This window comes from Sphaerodactylus townsendi, linkage group LG05 (assembly GCF_021028975.2).
Source record: "Sphaerodactylus townsendi isolate TG3544 linkage group LG05, MPM_Stown_v2.3, whole genome shotgun sequence".
NCBI lineage: Eukaryota > Metazoa > Chordata > Lepidosauria > Squamata > Sphaerodactylidae > Sphaerodactylus > Sphaerodactylus townsendi.
In genome coordinates, this window is record NC_059429.1 from 89,144,825 (window position 1) to 89,159,848 (window position 15,024).

Below are 15,024 nucleotides of genomic sequence, written 5' to 3' on the forward strand. Positions count from 1 at the left end.
AGATGTTGCCTTACTTTGCAGATCTCTTCTGAACAGCATCAGTATAAGACTAGTATTTAAAGGTGGGCTAGCAGACTTGATCTCATTCTAAAATTGGAATACCGTATATACTCATGTATAAGTCGAATTTTTCAGCACATTTTTAATGCTGAAAAAGCTCCCCTCGACTTATACGCGGGTCATTAAAAAACAATTTGTGTTTTTACTTTGCCGGCCAGCAGGGGGCGCAGTTTTTATGCTAGCGGCACCAAAATTTCAGGGTACCCTCAGAAGACACTCCTAATGATACCAGCCAAGTTTGGTAAATTTTGGTTCAGGGAGTCCAAAGTTATGGACCCCCAAAGGAGGTGCCCCCATTCCCCATTGTTTTCAATGGGAGCTATTAGTAGATGGGGCTACCCTTTTGAGGGTCCATAACTTTGGACCCTCTGAACCAAACTTCACCAAACCTGGCTGGTCTCATCAGGAGAGTCTCTTTATGATATTAGCCAGGTTTGGTGAAGTTTGGGTCAGGGGATCCAAAGTTATTGACCACCAAAGGGTATGCCCCATCCCCCATTGTTTACAATGGAAGCTAATAGTAGATTTTCCATTTCTGATAATATCCCTCTTAAAATCTAAATTGGGTTACATTTGGACATACAGATGATGATGAGGAATCCAGTTTTGAAGGATTTTAACTCTTGTGTTTTAGCTTGGTTGCTGGTTGAGCTAAGGTTTTTGTACTTTTAAAGTTATTGTTGATACCATATTGTTCTTGTTGACCCTCTTTTCCACTTACAGAGTCAGTTTACTGTTTTTCTTTGAAATAAATATTCAAAAACATTTAACTTACTGATGCCTCAATTGATGTAATTTTATTGGCATCTATTTTTATTTTTGAAATTTACCAGCAGCTGCTGTATTTCCCGCCCTCGACTTATACGCGAGTCATTAAGTTTTCCCAGTTTTTTGTGGTAAAATTAGGTGCCTCGACTTATATGCGGGTCGACTTATACACGAGTATATACGGTATGTTGATTGGGGGTGATAATTTTGAGATAATAGAGGTAGACATTTATTTTTGCTCTTACTTTCTGCTTGCCTGAAAACAGCCCTATATTTAATCATGATAGCTCTGACTTCACTCACATTTACAGGCTCGGTTTTGTGCTATGATTTTGGATATGTCCACTCTAGTCTCCTTATTTGTGGGGATTGTGTCAGCCAAGCTTCTTTCTTTCTTTCTTTCTTTCTTTCTTTCTTTCTTTCTTTCTTTCTTTCTTTCTTTCTTTCTTTCTTTCTTTCTTTCTTTCTTTCTTTCTTTCTTTCTTTCTTTCTTTCTTTCTTTCTTTCTTTCTTTCTTTCTTTCTTTCTTTCTTTCTTTCTTTCTGCTCTGCTTTTTGCTTTTTATACCTGCATTAAACTACAGCTTGAGTTTTCCTATGCTATTTTTCTTTGCAGCTTCAAGTGGGAAGTTCTTGCCTGTGAGTACCATTGAGAACAGCTTGTTTGTGTTGTAATATATAATAATGCTCTTGCAAACTAGAAATCAGTGATTCGGGTAGGGTAAAATCTTTTATGGGTTATAGAACAATAGCCATATAAAGAGTGGAACAAAAATGGTTCAAATCACCAACCGATCTTTAAGTACCTTAACTGAGGCTACAATATACTTGCTAGGGCCAGGGCCATATTGCACCTTGCATATATAGGAATATGCCTGTTTTAAATTTATATCTCTATGACTGCATTATCATATCATGATAAACAGTGATTGTGCAACAGATTATTGTGTCCATTTTGTGAAAAATAACCAATCTTTGCACATAAATTCCAGTTTCTTTACCTCTTGCTTTTTTTCATCTTGGAGCAGTTGGAAAAAATTGTTGCAGTTGCAAAAAATGATGGTGTGTAAATGCAGATGTCACATTTGGTACGAACTGTGGTAACAAATGAGCTACAACCGCATCTTGAAATCACAGATTGGTATAAACTAGTAAGCCATGATTTGTTTGGCCTTTCTTCATTCAGGCATCAGGACTAACTTGAGTTTGATCAAACCACAGGTTATTGTGATGTTTGAATGTAGTCAAAATGTAAAGTATGAATAATGTTTGTAACCATATGTATCATGTGGACAAATGCATCCAAAGTGTTGGCCTGTCTACCCTAGTACTGTTTATTCTGACTGTCAGCAGCTTGCTGAGGCCCCTCTCAGCACTGAAGTGGTTTTAATATTGGAAGTGCCATGGTTGATCCTATAACCTTTTGCTGACGAACATACACTTCCACTAACATATATCTAATCCAAGCCCCGTATGAATACACTCATCAGGAAGCCACAGTGGAAGGTAGCTTTCTGTTGTCATATTTGCTAACAAACCTGGGTTGGCCTCTGTACACACATTTATTAATTACTTTTCCATTCATAGGCTTTTGAATTTGGATAAATAATTAATTATTTAAAAACGAATCAATCACAGTTGTTGTTTTTCTTGGTCATTCTTACTTTATTGTAGCAAACCAATAATTCAGCACATAGACAAGAGCATCTTCAAAATGTTAGTGCAAAGTTTGGTTCGTGTTCTCCAGGTGCAAGTTATTGATTTGTTTACCTTTCTCATCAAGACTCAAGGTAGATTATAAAATATAAAAGCAATTTAATCAGCAAAAATAATGATTAGCATTCCAGAATTAGGAAATAATGCAAAACAAAAGCATGACCTTCCATGAATGCAGAAAGTGGATTTCAAAGGCATATGACACTGGGAAAAGCAAAATGATATGACACACAACAATTCTATTGCCTTATAAAAAGAACCATTCTGAACTGTTCCATGAGATTGCAATTCGAATCCTTAAAAATAACCCTGCCCTCCTGAACATTTCTATAAAAAGGGTTGCTCATCGTAAATCTCCTGCTGACACGTATCTGTGAAATGATGCCTCAGGGAAAGATAGTGTAGTTACTCCTAAAAGGCCTGTTTCAGTTGAAAGGGGTTGAACAATAGTGGAAAGAGTCTAGTTCTTTTGTTGAAGTTGCTATGTGCCTTAATGTTTAGGAATTATTTTGCCTGTACACTATTTTGAAAATGATGTAAGTTCATCCATATGAAGTAATATAATTGTATTATGATGCATGAGGGTGTTTCATGACCCTCTAAGAGACTGAATTTGTACATTGTCATTTTTAAGATGTACCTTAGCCAATTTGCGGAAGGATCCCTACTTTTAAGGAAGTTTAAAGCGATCGGTTGTGATACTAGTCATACAACCTATATGCGCTGCCTTCTTTAAGAAGTGGCTTCTATGAACCATTGTCAGGTAGCTGAACCATACAGCCCAGGCTGTTGCTGAAAGGTTGGGAAATATTTGTATGCCCTCTTTATCACATTATAATGAGAGAGGGTATGTAAATGACTTGTTATTCCCCCACAGGTAGAAATCAGCCGAAATCATCTTCTGTGAGCCCCTCCTATCTGTCTCAGCCGCCAAGTCTGATAGTCGAAGGAAAGAGGCCTTTGCTGCAGACCTGTACAGAATGGCCTGTCTGTAACTTTTCTTCTTCTTGCATTATTTGACTACAATGAAACTAAGCTCTCCTGTACTGCGCTCAGCTGCACTGACTGTCAAATCTCTCTTAATATACCAGCTTTTTCCATTTTACATGTGAACCTGATATGATCAGCTGCTAATATTATATTTATGAATGTATGCACTTGTGTGTTCCAGTTCTTTGACAGTTGGTGGTGCTGCATGAAGTTATTTGTGTGTGAGAGTTAATTTTTGTTGCTTTTTTGTTCCTTTGTAGTGTGGAATTTTAGCTTTGGATTCACTCAGTGGTGACTGTGAACATTCCATCGTAACATTACTGTTATCAACCATTTATAGAATGCAACTTTCCTGGAAACTGTAGCCATTTTGTAATTACTTACTGTCATATGAGCGTGAATTGATAGCCTTGGAATAAATACTTTTCTTTAATATGTTCAGGCATAATTGATTCAACATCTATGAAGCACTTTATATATTTGCACTCTTTTTGTGATCTGCCTTAATGGGAACATTCTCAAAACACAGTGAAGATTATTTGCCTATATGAAGTGCTTTATTATTTTCCTTTATTTGCCTAAAATGTTTTGGCTTTGTCTATTGCTGTCCTGGGGAAATATCCATGTATTTCCCATACATAAATATGTAACTCCTTTCATCTTTGCAAGCTTGGGTTTAAAAAAAAACTTCATACTCTAGATTTGTAAATTTGAGCTGAAGCTAAATTTGATCCTGTGCTGACAGAAACAGAAGTGGAGAGAACTATTCAGGCAGAATGATGGAACTTCTTGGCTTTTGAGTTGTGTTCAGTGTTGATACTATGACACCAGTTCACAGCTAGAAACATGTTTAAAGGTGTCTGATAATGAAGGAGCAGAAAGGTGAGATAGTTTCTTGGAAGAGGGACAGTATGAAATGTACACCTTCACCAATCTTCAATGGGGGCAAAATAATTTGAATGAAAAAATGATGTGAAGTACGATTACAGATACTGGAATTATACTTTCTTGTTTGCACCAGTAGCAGAAGATGGTATCAACAGGTTCTAATCTGGATATACTCTTATGGAGGTAACTGCCATTTTAGACCTGCAAAATCCTGCTGATCAGCCTGATAACAACAGCTGATCTGCGGCTACAATTGTGGGAGAGGTACAGGCATCCAAAGGTCTTTTGTAGCCCATGAATAAGAGCTTCCATCCCAGTTTACTCGTGAGTAGGGATCCCTCACTGGGTCACAATCTGATATTGCCAGAACTTACAGATTTCTTTAAGTAGTCTATGCAGGAAAAAATCTTAGCTTATCATGACTGGAGGGAATCATCACCTGGGCATCTTCCACTAGACCCCCTTGCTTCTCTCCTACCCCTAGACCAGTGTTTCCCAATCTTTTCGATGTCAGGGTACCCTTGATCTCGCTCTTTATATCTCACAATACCCCCCCACCCTCCCCTCCCAGTGCCCCTGCTTGACACTCCCCAGAGGCATATCTGGGGAAAATGGAGCCCAGGTCAAAATCTGAGTTTTCCTCTCCCCCCGCCCCCCCACGATGGGCTTTAGTGGGGCTGTCGCGAATCCTACACCCCTTTCTCGTGGTGCGACACTTACCTGGTTCTAGGTCTGGGGCTCGGGGGTTGAAGAGGTGTGGCTTGGGGTAAGTTGGAAGATGAAGATTGGGGAGGGGGAGGAGTGACTGGCTATGGCAGGAGGATTGAAAGGGAAGGCTTGAGGTGGCAGATTGGAAGATGGTGGAACAGAAAGGCTTGAGGTGGGGGCGGGTAACAAGGTGAGGCTTGACATGGAAGAGGAAAGAAAGGTAAGGGTTGGGATGGGATGGGATGGGATGGGATGGGATGGGATGGGATGGGATGGGATGGGATGGGATGGGATGGGATGGGGGAGGGTTGGCAGTGAGTATTGGGGTGGAGGAGGGTTGGAAGTTGTGGGGAAGAGGTTGAAGGTGAGTATTGGGGTCAGGAAGGGTTGAAACGTTTGGGTATGAGTGGGGGAGGGTGGAACAGAGAGGCTTGAGGTTGGGGAGGTCATAAAGGTTAGGGTTCTGGTGGGGCAGGGTAGCAAGGTGAGGCATGGGGGAGGGTTGAAAGGTAAGGCTTACAGTGGTGATGGGTGGAAGGTGTGGCTAGGGGTGGGGGATTGTAGGGGAGCATGAGGGTGGGTAGGGTTAGCAGGTTCGTGTTGGGGTGAGGCAGGGTGGCAAGGTGAGGGTTGGGGTGGATGGAAAGGTAAAGATTTGGGTGGTGGGAGGGTTGGAAGGTGTGGTGATGCGAAGATTGGTAGGTGATATGATGGTGGGGAGGGTTGACTGGTTAGTATTGGCCTGGGGGTGGGAGGGTTGGCAAGGTGAGGCTTGGGTGGGTTAGGTTGGTAAGGGAGAGGCAGGGGAGGGCCCACAGAGCTGTTCTGCATGCCTGGGCTTGCTTGGGGTGGGGTGGGGGGGCAGGGAAGGACCTTCCCTGCCTCCTCCCACTCCCACAAGCAAGTCCACATCCACGGAGCAGCTCCCTGGGCCCGGGCTTGCTCACAGGAGCGGGTCTCAGTATACCTTGCCTAGATTTTCCAGGGACTCCAGGAAGTCTACCTAGGGAAACAACTCTGGGCATTTTTTTTCACCACCAGGGGGTTTAAATGGCATTCTCCAACTCCAACAAGACAGACAAGTCCAATAGAGAGCCCCAAAATCCCCACACACAAATTCCTGTAACTATGCACAGATTCTTGTGGGAGGGAGACTTCTGCACTTCCAACAGATGTGGGCCCAGCATCAAACAGATGCCTGGGTGTTGGAAATTGTTAGATTCATTCATTCACTCAAGTGCAAGAGCAAGCAGGGCAGGCCACCCAGCCCTCCCCCGAAGGCTGCGGCCACCCAAGGGGAGCCACTGATTAGGCCACGTGCCTCTGGGCCGGCAGCCCAATCAGCGGCCATCCTGGGGTGGTGCCATGGTGGGATTCAGCAGGTTAGCTACCAGTTCAGTAGAACTGGTGCAAACTGGCTGAATTTTACCTCTGCATATTGGGCTTGGCCTTCAGACAGTTCATTTCAATAAACTCTGAGCACCCTTTGAGGTCCTTTTTTTTCTCATTTCATTTGTGGTCTTTACTTTGTGGTCTTTCTGAGCTTGAGCAATTATGGGAAAGATGGTGTTAGTGGCATGATGTGTCCAGACGAACCACTCAGCCTTTTAATAGTGGGTTGCTTGATTTGTAGTAAGTGTTTTATCTGACATATCTATGCTTCTTGGGATTATGTTTCAGACTGGAGGGCAAAATGCTTTGCTATCTTTTACTCTCTAATGATACAAGTGAAATAGTAGTGAGGCCATAGCAGGTATATTTGAACACTTATTTGTATGCTAGAAGCAAAATGGGTGTTTTACCAAATTTGCAATATCATATGTCTAAGCCATTATGACACTGTATTGTATTATAGATAACAGAGTGTATGTTTTAGAGAGCCAGCATGGTGTAGTGGTTAAGAGCAGGTAGATTCTGATCTGGAGAACCAGGTTCTCCCTCCTTCACATGAGCGGCAGACTCTTATCTGGTGAACTGGATTTTGTTTCCCTGTTCATATACATGAAGCCTGCTGGGTGACCTTGGGCTAGTCACAGTTTGTTCAGAACTCTTTCAGCCCCACCTACCTCACAAGGTGCCTGTTGTGGGGAGAGGAAGGGAAAGGAGTTTGTAAGTCCCTTTGAGTCTCCTTACAGGAGAGAAAGGTAGGGGGATAAATCCAAACTCCTCTTCTTCTTTGATGTAATCAAAAAGGAACTGCCTGATGATGGCATTTGAGCTCCTTAAGAAGAGCTGTCCCTTCTCCTAAGTTGTTTATTTGGTCTGTCTATTTGCTGTATAAGCCACATTTTGGAAGTGCCAGAACAAGAGATTACATTTGAATGCTCCACTGTGCCTTTTGCTATAACAAGAAATATATTGATGTTTGCAATAATTATATATTTATTAGAACATTTCTATAATATATCTCCAGATAACCTGCTTGAGATAGATTTTGTCTTGAGTACAATGGACTTACATAAAATATTATTTGCAATGGACAGTGATATAGAGACAACAGTTTGCTTACATATATGTTGATCTATGCTCAAAACAGCCAAATTAATTGTGGATGAAGCCCATACTCTTGTACCATTTGGTGTTGTTCAGAGATTTATTTCTGTCCAGAAAAATATCTAGGGTCCTACTTTGCTATTACGTTATTGTGCATTAGTAATTGTGACTATATTTGTTAACATGTCGAAACTGTTACACTGAGAATGAAAACACACAGGCAAAGAATCAGTTCATTCTAACTCATACTATGATGCATTCAAATATTTTGCTGTGTATCAGTTCTACATGGAATAGAGTGCTCAAGCCACAATATATTCCTCATCTACTAGAAAAAAACTATTTGATTTTTTGTATAAATCATGTCTGTTGGCTGTCTAGTATTTGATTAACTAATGCTTGTATTTTAAAGTAGACTGTGAATATTAATGATGGTAATCAGTGATGCAGTGTTTCTGCACATGCTTTGCCATGATAGTGCCAAGAGAAAAATTGTATAGTGACTTTATACATATTATAAAATATGATTTAAAAATTTAAAGCATGGCTGGAGGGCAGGGGAGGAGGAGAAAGGATAGATGCAAGCCATTTTCTGAGTGTTACTTCAGTAGATTGCCAGTTGGATGCTAACTAGCTTCTAATGTAATTTTTTTCCTTTGAGTGTATGCTTACAGACCCCTGCAACTAGATGTTGCTGTCAGTAGAGTAGTTAACAAAGAGGACAATAAAGGATTTAGGACATTGAACACTCAGGATTTCTACAACAGTGAAGGATCTAGGCTTTAAAATGGGGGATTAGCAAGGTTTGTTTAGCAGACATTTTATAAATGTACATGAGCAACATCAAGTCCCCTGCCCTCCAGGGTCTTTTTCACATCTGTTATTTTGTTGCTTGTGTACCTGTATTGTATCAGCTCCCCCCCGCCCCCACCTTTTCCACATGTATTTCACTCCCTCTAGTCTAGTCAATATGCCATTGTTCTATTACTGGCTTTTTAAAAAAGTGCATGAAAATAAATGAAAGATACAGCAATGAAATATCAAAGCAAACCCTAGAGGGAGCAAAATACATGCAGATGCATACAAGCGACAGAAATGAGAAGAGCAAAAAATCCTCAATATGAAGACAGTATAAAGAGCTGCTCTTCAAAAAAAAGGAAGTAACATTTATGCTGTTTTTGTTTTCATGTGAAGATGTACAATGGAACCTTGGTTTTCGTTGGTAATCCATCTGAAAAGAATCGATGAAAACCAAAACCGATTAAAACAGAGGCAAACTTTCCATAGGAATCAATGTAAATCCAATTAATCCCTTCTAGGCACTCCAAAAATATACCAAAAACAAATTTTTGGCGAATAAACATAGTGTTTAATGCTGAAAACAGTAACAAACAATAACACTAGGACCAGCTTCAGTGGACCAGTGTCGCACCAGAAAGCTGTCCAAAGAGGTCTGTTTCTGATGCCTCTTTAAGATTTGTCTGAAATGGGGAAGACATTGTCATTAAACAAGTTGCAGACACGGCCTGCCATAGCTTTGTCTGGGTGATTTTTCTCCACAAACCCCTGAACCTTACTGCAAATCGATAAGAACCGAGGCAAATCAATGAAAACCGAGACAAATTTTTCACTGAAAAAATTGATGAAAACTGAAACTGATGAAAACCAAAGGCAATGAAAACTGAGGTTCCACTGTATATGTGCAAACGAAGTTTTAATGTGTGCATCTGTGATTTATTAGATTGTCATTTGTGTGCTAAAGAAAATATATATCATAAAGTCATATGTTTTTTCATACAGTTGATATTTTCAGATAGGATAGGCAAATATAAATACTGTGGTGATATCAACAGGTCTTAAGTAAGTGTATTGGAACTGTGAACTTTCTTTTGGGTCAGGTAAATAAAATAGTTCATTCATTGTAGATATCTAACCCGTGTTGCTTTTCTTTTCCCCTCACTTGTTGCTAGTATCCATTTCAAATACTCCGGAGGCAAAACAACACTCTTGATTTGTATACAAAGGGTATAGGGTAAAAAAATACTGGTAGCATTGCCTGTCATGGCTAAGAGCCAGCTCCATACCACCACCACTATCCCCCTTGTAATATCTCTTTTCAGTAGCAGTTGCTCACTCTTCATGTGTTGCCACTTTGAAGGGCTTCTGGTTCCATGGAGGGATGCTGTTCATTGCCAAACGAAAGACTACAGTTAGAAGGGGTCTGTAAAAGCCCCATACACAAATGGAAGGTTACCAGTAATGCTTTGGATCCTCCCTTATATTTGAGAATGTGCCTGATTCATTAAATTCACTTTTTTTTTCAGCGTTGTATACAACTTGCTCAAAATCAATGTATATTAAGAGAAAGATGAGTAAATATGACGGAGGGGATAAAGATTCCTAAGGAAGACAGTGAAGTCTCTCTGATTATCTGGTGGGCACAACTTTCTGTTGAGCTGAGTTGTGATATTCTTTACTGTCAGTCAATGTTTTTCAGGCTGGAAGGACAGCTACCAACAACTTATGTGCTTTATAGATAGCAGGTTTACAAACAGCCAAGATGTAGTGGCTGCATGACTTATAACCTCATTAAGGCAGGGGGAAGGCATGTGTTACATGTTACAAGTTTTAAGGACCAAATTAGGGTACAGATGGTGTCAAGGCTCCCAGGTGCTCCCCCAGGACCTACTAGTGCGTGGGGTCTCTTTCTGAACCAGACACCTCACACAGACAACATATAAACATTATTTTAAAATTTATTAAAAGAAACAGTTCAAAGGCACTGATATTGGCAAGAACAGAGAGTACAAAACAGAAACTGAACAACTAGTGTTGCTAGTATGGCCAAAAAGAGTCCCAATATAATCCAGTTAGAAAAGTCCATTCTTGCGTTTGTCCTGATTTCATAGAGCAAGTAGATTTAGTTCTTTTCAAGTCAGGAACAGAGTTCAAAAGGTGCCAAGCCAAATCAAAGTGATGACTCGCTGTAACAGCATAACAGGATAGCCAGAAAAGATACCTCTAATACACCATATTAAAACTATATAGAAAATGACTTTATCCCATGTGGTACTTGCTGAACCAGTAAGATTACTGCACTAATTAAACCCTAGCAGAAGCTGTTATCTCAGAGGTTTCCAGGTGTAAACAGTTACAGAAACTAAAAAGAATGCTATTCTAATTAATTCATTCGACCATTTTCGTGACCTTGGTAGATGAAAGCCAATCTCTTTCACAGCTGCGTTTGCTAAAATAAACAGACAAGACATTTTAGATTTAAAAAATAATACAAAATGGCTACCATTATGTCAATTTAATAATAAATTAAATAATAAATTAAAACACACTTTCTTTACAGATGGGGTGGTATGAGGGAAACAGTATATCTATGTAAGAAGGGAGGAAATGATATGGAGGGGTTGGGATCTGGGTGAGTAAATTTACCTGGCCTTAAAAACACTCTATTTTGGCAAATGATGCAGTGTACTGTCAGGATTTTAGTAGAAAATGAGTGTGTTCTAGACTGTCAGATCTAGTCTTAAGATCTAGTTATTCATTGTTCTTTTTGATTTGTGTGTTTGGTTTCTCCTTTTTAGAAAACAGCTGGCCTAGCAATGTAGAAGTATTCCACTTGTTTCTTTGAAAATCATCATGAAAGCCTCAGAAAACACAGCAACCTGGACTGGAACTCCATACATTTGGTGGAAGTCTATATGTTCAATTAAGCTTCTGTCTCAGGGGCTTTAAAACATGGTGGGCATGCTGGCTTTTTATATCAACAGTGTGATCCCCAGTATCTCTTAAAAATAAAGGTAATGAAAATTCTCTTTGTGATAAATGCTCCTGTAGCTACAGCAAGCTCTCTTAACATCTCTCAGGCTCTTATGATGCATTTATAATATGATGAAATCATTCCTTTTTGAAAATTGAGGAAAGTTTACTGTTCAAATCTATACCAGGTTTGAACCTGTTTAAGTGTCATGGCCACAACCAAGGAAACCCAGGAGAAATATTTTTATGAAAGGCAAGATATCACTATGAGAAAAAATCAGCACTTGTGTTTCTGTTCATTTGAATTCATACTGTCCAGTTTCAGTGCCATTCATACTGGGCACTATTTATACCCACAAAGTTCATAGAACATATTCTAGCTGTGATTGTCACCCTTATTTTGTTTTAACTTGTAGTATTATTTACTTGGCCTACTAGCAACATCGCAGGAAATCACACAAAATCCACTGTCCAATCTTTGCATATTTACTCAAAAATGAAAGTTTCACTTTGTTCAATGGGTCTTATTCCTATTTAAGTGTGAATGGATTGCAGCTTTAGTCTCTCTGATGTGCTTATATGGCAATTGTGAAGGAATTCTGAAACTTTCTTTCATCCATATTCAATTTTGAACACTATGTTTTCAGCATTATTCTAGCTAGCAGACAGTTCCTCAGATATTAATCTTCAGGGTAGAATGTGGTACTGTTTAGTTTTTTAGTGATAAGTAAAAGGATTGACATAGCCTAGCTAAAATTGTAAGGTTTCCAGATTGGGGTACTGTAATGCAACATGAGTTTGGCTCTGCTACATTCTTTTCCTGTCTCCAGTAAACAGAAAAGAGATCATAAACTCCTGAAATGAGCAACATACTTGTTTTCTAACCTTGGGACATTGATCTGGATACTGTCAGGAGATAGTTTTAAGTGATATGGGTGATTTTTCTGAGGCTGTGAGACAGTTCTTAAAAATTCATTTAATGTACTTTAGTATCAGATATAAGCAATTTGTCAAAAATACCTATAGGAAATTACAGTATGGCCGTTTCCGCACGGCAGCGGAAACGGCTGGGTCGGCACTTCTCGCGCCGACCCGAAGACGCTGGGACCATCCGCACGGACGGTCCCGGGAAGAGGCGGGCAGCTGGCACTGCGGAGCGCTGGTGCTCGCACGACCCGGCTTGTCCCTGGGCCTCCGGTGCATCGCCGAGGCCTGGGGACACGCCCCCCTGGCCCTGCGCACCTGCTCGAGCGGCGCAGGGCACGGGGGCGTGTCCCCAGGCCTCGGCGACGCGCCGGAGGCCCAGGGACAAGGTGAGTGCCGGGTGGGGGAGGCGGCATGAAGCCGCTGCCGTTCGCTTGGCAGCGGCTTCATGCCAGCGTTTCCCCAAAAAGAGCGCTGGGAAGCGCTCTGGGGAAACGCCGGCTTCAGGCCGGCCGGGCGGCTGCGTTGCAGCTGCGCCCCCCGTGCGAATGGCGGCCTGGAGACGGTGTTTTTACCGTCTCCAGGCCGCCATGATTTGCCCGTGCGGAAACGGCCTATAATTCTAGTGTCACTCACATAGCTAGACCTGTATTGTGCAATCTAAAAACATTGGGCTTGGGCTGTTTTAGCTAAGCAGATGCTTTTGAAATACTATGTGCAAATAGTACTAGGGTTACAGACTTCAGGTTAGTTGCTAGGTGCCATTGCTATGTTTATTTTCTGTTGTTAGCAAAATTGGCAGCAGCAGAAGAATGTTTTGTGTATATACAGAGAAAAACAGGAACAAATGTACAATTTCAGTACTGCACTCATAGTCTTCAGGGGTTTTCTGCTCATTTATTTCCCTGTGTTGTCTTATTATAATCACTGTTAAATACTCGAACTGATTTTCCGCATGATTTACAGTTTCCTGCTGAAATAAATGCATCCCATGCCCACATTTTTGCCCTGTACTTGGAACACAATTGTAATCTCTGTGATGTCAAGCCAGTAACTTTCGTTTTTGAAGGCTTATCTTCTTTGTTCCCCTGATCTCTAGTTTGCCTGTGTTCAAGTTCACCTAATATGAAGGGTGAGACTGGCTCAATTTGGGCAGTGTGTGCGTGTGTGTGTGGAGAATAGACTTCAGCTCTAAACTTCCCATGGGTTTTTCATTCCTGGATTCTGGACAGAAATGACAGATCTCATATGGATTTAAACTGATACTCCTAGGATTTATTTCATTACCTTGCCTTGTATCCTTCAGAATATTTCCACTGACAGAAAGGATTTCTGCCAGTGGACTTTCCTTGCCTCCCCCTCCTACTGCAGGCCCAAATACCTCCCTCACCAAATGCTGCTCCTGGTGCAAGAGGCTCACCACAATCAACACGAGGAGGATCTGCTGATCTGCATGGAGAGAAAGCAATCAGCAAAAAGTGTTCTTTCAGTCATAGAAATGTTCTGCAGGACCTAACCTCCTGATTTCTGCCAACTGAGCCTGTTGACTGAATTTTCTGGTGTTACTGACAATTTAGAGGAAGTGCTGCCTTGAGGAAATACTTTTACAGTGCCTTTAGCATAGAATGCCTCTTTTAACATCCCACGGCAACATTCCAGTGTGATAGTACTATAAGCAAAGAACCCTACATACAAAAAAGGATTGTTTCTTTAGAGTTAAAATAGTATCTTAAAGTGAAAAGTAAGTAGCAATATACTACATTGCATCTACGCACAACATGCTGCTATATATTTGCACATTTTATGAATTAATGTTTATGATGAGCCCTTGCTTACATCAAGAGATAAATAATATTGTTTATATGTTAAGATATTTGACTGCATATCTGAGAACAATCTAATCATCTTAATTGCCAGTAGTCACTTCTTAATTGACGGTATGCATCTTCTAAATGCTGGGAGTAGGCTCTGATACACCTGATATTTAGCTGCATTAAGAGCTACTGAGGTTACGCATTTTGTGCCAGGATGTCTGAATGCACCAAATATTCATCTAAATCTAGTATTATTGTTAGTAAAATGTTTTTGCCTTAAATTCATACTGCAAAATGTGTACTTTATAAGTAAGCCATTAGTAGTTAATGTTAAGTGTAATACTCTGCTGATCTTGTTTTTGTTGTTGTTGTTGAAATAGTACTTATTCTCAGTGCCTGGATAATAAAATAAATTATGAAATCTGCATCTGATCATTATTTGTTCAGAATACATATTGTAAGTGCCTCATCCCATGATTCGTGGCTTACCAATCTTCTTGAAGCTTCTGCAGCTAGACTCTAGTACATGCATACATATACAGTAATCTCATTCGGTTTGAGAGGAATTGTAGGTCTCCAGATAAGTATGATAATGAGCCTGACTCACTCAGAGTTTCTGATTGGCTCTTCTTGACAAACCAGCACCAAGGCTAAATATATTTGTTTGCTTTCAGGTCATTAGGTTCCTGGAAGTTTTACATTGCCAGGAAAGAGCTGGCACAAAACCAAAAAAAAACCAAACACTTTCAACATCACTTTGCACTGAAATTACTTATCTTGCTTTCACATATATTTTGAACAGACAATTGGTTGTTTATTTTTGAATGGAGGAGTTAATCATTTATTCAAGATTGTCTCTTTCTTCAGTTCTCCTAATCCTAAATCCGTCTTGC

General features: G+C 40.4%; 1 protein-coding gene across 8 annotated transcripts in view; it reads left to right on the plus strand.

Moving 5' to 3' along the window:
* PFKFB2 (6-phosphofructo-2-kinase/fructose-2,6-biphosphatase 2) overlaps positions 1 to 11,447 on the plus strand; it is a 40,677-nt gene extending 29,230 nt beyond the window's left edge. For 2 of the 8 annotated variants that reach the window (XM_048498636.1, XM_048498642.1), the window contains exons 16-18: positions 22 to 62; positions 1,444 to 1,466; positions 3,421 to 3,970. In XM_048498636.1, the coding sequence (XP_048354593.1) occupies positions 22 to 60 (39 nt within the window). In that variant the 3' untranslated portion in view covers positions 61 to 62; positions 1,444 to 1,466; positions 3,421 to 3,970. Of the gene's footprint in view, positions 1 to 21; positions 63 to 1,443; positions 1,467 to 3,420; positions 3,971 to 11,218 lie in introns of those variants that run through there. The other 6 variants (XM_048498639.1, XM_048498640.1, XM_048498641.1 and 3 more) reach the window with 4 other exon arrangements.
* Positions 11,448 to 15,024: the final 3,577 nt, after the last annotated feature.